This window comes from Etheostoma spectabile, unplaced genomic scaffold, assembly GCF_008692095.1.
Source record: "Etheostoma spectabile isolate EspeVRDwgs_2016 unplaced genomic scaffold, UIUC_Espe_1.0 scaffold393, whole genome shotgun sequence".
Taxonomy (NCBI): Eukaryota; Metazoa; Chordata; class Actinopteri; order Perciformes; family Percidae; genus Etheostoma; species Etheostoma spectabile.
This window is the reverse complement of record NW_022605598.1, coordinates 677,137-680,789: the sequence shown is the minus strand read 5'-3', so window position 1 is coordinate 680,789 and position 3,653 is coordinate 677,137. Positions and strand designations below refer to the sequence as shown.

The 3,653-nt window shown below is 43.7% G+C and overlaps 1 protein-coding gene across 2 annotated transcripts in view; it reads left to right on the top strand.

The window, feature by feature from the left end:
• Nucleotides 1–283: 283 nt before the first annotated feature.
• Nucleotides 284–3,653, top strand: part of LOC116686549 (protein LBH) — a 5,263-nt gene continuing 1,893 nt past the window's right edge. Inside the window, exons 1-4 of one of the 2 annotated variants that reach the window (XM_032511561.1) lie at nucleotides 284–487; nucleotides 2,399–2,460; nucleotides 2,569–2,647; nucleotides 2,934–3,199. In XM_032511561.1, the coding sequence (XP_032367452.1) occupies nucleotides 2,603–2,647; nucleotides 2,934–3,199 (311 nt within the window). In that variant the 5' untranslated portion in view covers nucleotides 284–487; nucleotides 2,399–2,460; nucleotides 2,569–2,602. The remainder of the gene's footprint in view (nucleotides 488–2,398; nucleotides 2,461–2,568; nucleotides 2,648–2,933; nucleotides 3,200–3,653) is intronic. The other variant, XM_032511559.1, reaches the window with a different exon arrangement.

Below are 3,653 nucleotides of genomic sequence, written 5' to 3'. Positions count from 1 at the left end.
TTCTTTTTATTTCTTTTTTCTTGCTAAAACTGCTGCTGGAATAAAGAGAAGTCTAAGTCTAAGTCTTGTGTGGGGGGGAAAGCCTCTGGCATTAATCACGTTGTCAAATAAATACATGTGTACAACCAGGACAGCTCGCCTGCTAATCTGTATGCGCATGGCCCTGTGTTGCTGTACACTCCCATGTGACATGAGGTTTTGTTTGTAATTAAAGGTGACACTAAGCCTGAATGTGCAGTGTTGCGTGCGTCACTGAATGGGATGCCGTGGGAAAATAAAGGAAGGGGAGGAGAAACATTAGAGGAGGGCTGAGGGCGATGGGAGAAAGGATGCTGAACTTGTGCCCGGCAGAAAGAAAGACTGGAAAGTGAGTGACAGCGTAGTGTGGCAGTCTATTTCCTTTGCCATTTTTTTTTTTTTACTTTGACGGAATACTTAAGGGCTTTTATGTCCCAGTGAAGATGAGCTGTATTCCTGTCTCACACAGGTAAGCTACCAACTAAAATACTCCAAATACTTTCTAAAGGGACATTTTACACAATGTAACTGCCTGCTCAAACGTTCCTAGCTGTAAGAAATGATGCGTGTTGTACAGAGAGTACAGTGGTAAAAATGAGACCACGCTGTAGATTTAACAACAAAACATCATTGATTGCAGAGGTTTCTCATACCTAAAATTAAATCAGTCGAAACCTCAAAGTTGAAATGGGATTACACACCAACACCCTGGGATAATCATGTTAATCAGCTGTTAAACAGCTCACCATGCAGTCCGTTAAATTAGTATTGTAATGGAACTGTGCAATGCAGTGACATTTTAGTAGCCACAGACTCTATTCAAGTCCATATAGATGCAATAAACAAAACCAAAATCAACACTGAAATTGCCCAAGTGTCCCTTTTTTCATTCAGATGCTGCAAGCTACTATCATCATCAGTAAAGCGTATAATGCATACTTTTCATTCATTCATGTGCATTGATGCCTACCTGTAAGTCAAATTATGGAATGGGCCAGCTCTGGGCTTTCTGTTATCATATTAGTAATCACTAATCACCACTAGTGGAACCAATAGTTCTCAGAATCATTACTATTCTATCTAAGGCCTTCCTTTTTAATCCTTTGAGTTGTTTAAGCCTGTTATGTGCTTACCTGCAGATTAGTCTTTCCGTTATACCTAAATTTGGAGTCCAAGCTGCCCTTTGTTTTGCAGCAGAAAATCTCTCAGGGAAACGCGTGGTAACCTCCAATAGTACCCGAGGAGTCGAGCTGAGTTAGAAATCCCTGGGCTGAACATGTTTGATCTTGGGTCATATCAGACTTTCACATCTGTACAGCTGCTGTGCAACGGTTTATTTTAAACAGTGTAAATCATACCTGGGTTCAGGTGGAAGATGTATAGGCCTATTTAGACCTTATTGTAAGAGTAAAGGTGCATGTGAGCTGCAGCAGGATTAATGATACACATAATACAGGATGGTTACCTGTCTGCCTTAGTATGTGGAATTGTCAATGCAGTTCAGTACAGTAGATAATCATTTGAGTTTCTTCTGTTTTACAGATTTGCGAGGCATCATACTGTAGATGACTTTTGTCCTATGTGAACTTGTAATATTTTGTCACAAAGTATGTACGTGGAGAGACTGACCCGACGTCACCTCCTGAAAAACGTAACTACACGTCGCGGCGATGCACGTCTCTCGGCTGTGGCTTGGTAGCGTCTCATTTCCCCCCCCGACTCATTTCCTGGTTCTCCTTCTCCATAAACATTAAATCAAGGAGAGGGTGAACTATTCCTGCTACAGATTCCCCACCGTGGTCAGAAAGAACAGGGGAGACTTTTTGTTTCTCTCACTATGACTTTAGATCTGTCACTCTCTTACTCGCTCTACCACACACTCCCATATACCGGCTCAACGTACACACCAACGCACAAGTAGGGGCGGCTGTGGCTCAGTGGTAGAGCGGTTGACTGCCAATCGGAAGGTTGGTGGTTCAATCCCCGCCCCTGCAGTCATTGTCGAAGTGTCCTTGGGCAAGACACTGAACCCCGAGTTGCCCCCGGTGCTGCGCATCGGAGTGTGAATGTGTGTGAATGTTTATCTGATGAGCAGGTGGCACCTTGTATGGCAGCCCCGGCCACAGTGTATGAATGTGTGTGAATGGTGAATGTATCCTGTAGATGTAAAAGCGCTTTGAGCAGTTGTTGAAAAGTGCTATATAAATACAGCACATTTACAAGTATAAAAGTCAGTCCACGGCGAAAGGTCAGTGTGGAGTCTCCGCAGAACCACAAATCAAGCTGTACCTGTAGCCTGGACAGTAGGTCTCACATTGCTCTGACAACAGATCTTGGCTGCAGTCTAACAGTTTTATTATTATTGTAAATTGGCTTCTAGGTTTCCGGAAAGATGCCATTTTTGTAGCTTCGATTCTCTGCTGAAGGCTTGGAGCACAGAAGGTATCTTTTGATTCTGTTTTGCTGAAATTCAGTGAGCCAGTCAGAGTATTGATGAGGTTGGATGATAGAAAAGCCAAATTTCACCCAAAATGTGTTGTGTGTTTGCAGTTTGAGCACCATTCTCAGCCAAGTGGAATCTCAGATGGAGGAGATTCCAGTTGAGAGAAGAGGCAGCAAAGCCTACCAGGTGCGGCAGACGTCTGTACTCTAGTTTTAATAGTATCCCTTGTCTAGATCATTTGTTTGTTTCTAATTATCTCAGTACAGTGTGCAGATTGGTGCTTTAACAAAGGTGTGACAAGACCCCTGGTGATAGCACAGTATGTAAATTTTTAGTATGGTCAGTTAGTATTGTTTTTTACCCCAGGATCTTTCCCTTTACATCTAGGCATGACTTTAATATAATAAATCATACAAAGTGTTTTGTTTTGGAAGGCTAATGTAAATCATTACATATCTCCTCCTTGGAGCAGATCTTCCCTGAAGCCAACATGAATGACGACTCAGATTCCAGCTCCTATCCTGAAGGCTTTCTTTACAGGAGGGAGCGTCTTCCCTCTATAGTTGTGGAGCCCACAGAGCAAAGAGAGCCGGACAGCGGAGATCCATACCGGCCCCCTCGATGCCTAATGAACAACAATGTAGAGGAGGAGGAGGAAGAGAGGGAGGACACAAGTGCTGAGCGCACAGACAGCCATGTGGAAGGGGAGCAGCAGGACGACATGGGGGTGCAAGAAGGGTAAGGACCACATACCACAAGCAGCATGGTGGTCCAATGGTTAGCACTGTCGTTCCGGGCCTTTCTGTGTGGAGTTTGTAACCCTTTGTGTGGGTTTCCCTTCGGGTGCTCCGGTGTTCCTCCAGTCAGTTCCCTTGATCAAAGCTCAGATCTGGAGTGGATCCCCGGGCGCTGTAAATGGCTGCCCACTGCTCCCCTGAGAGATGGGATAAATTCAGAGAATGAATTTCCCTACATCGCTATGTGTATATGACAATAAAGGAAATTTAAAAAATAATATAAAATAAAGAATATGTCCCCCGCATAGACTGTTAATATTAATGGTCAAAGCATCTGGTTTGGCTAAATCATTCCTACCACAGGCAATAAAACTCTTTAACACGTCATCCCTGGGTGCTAGATGAGACTTTTAGACACCACAATATCGCACTAAGGGCAACCTGCACAATTGGTT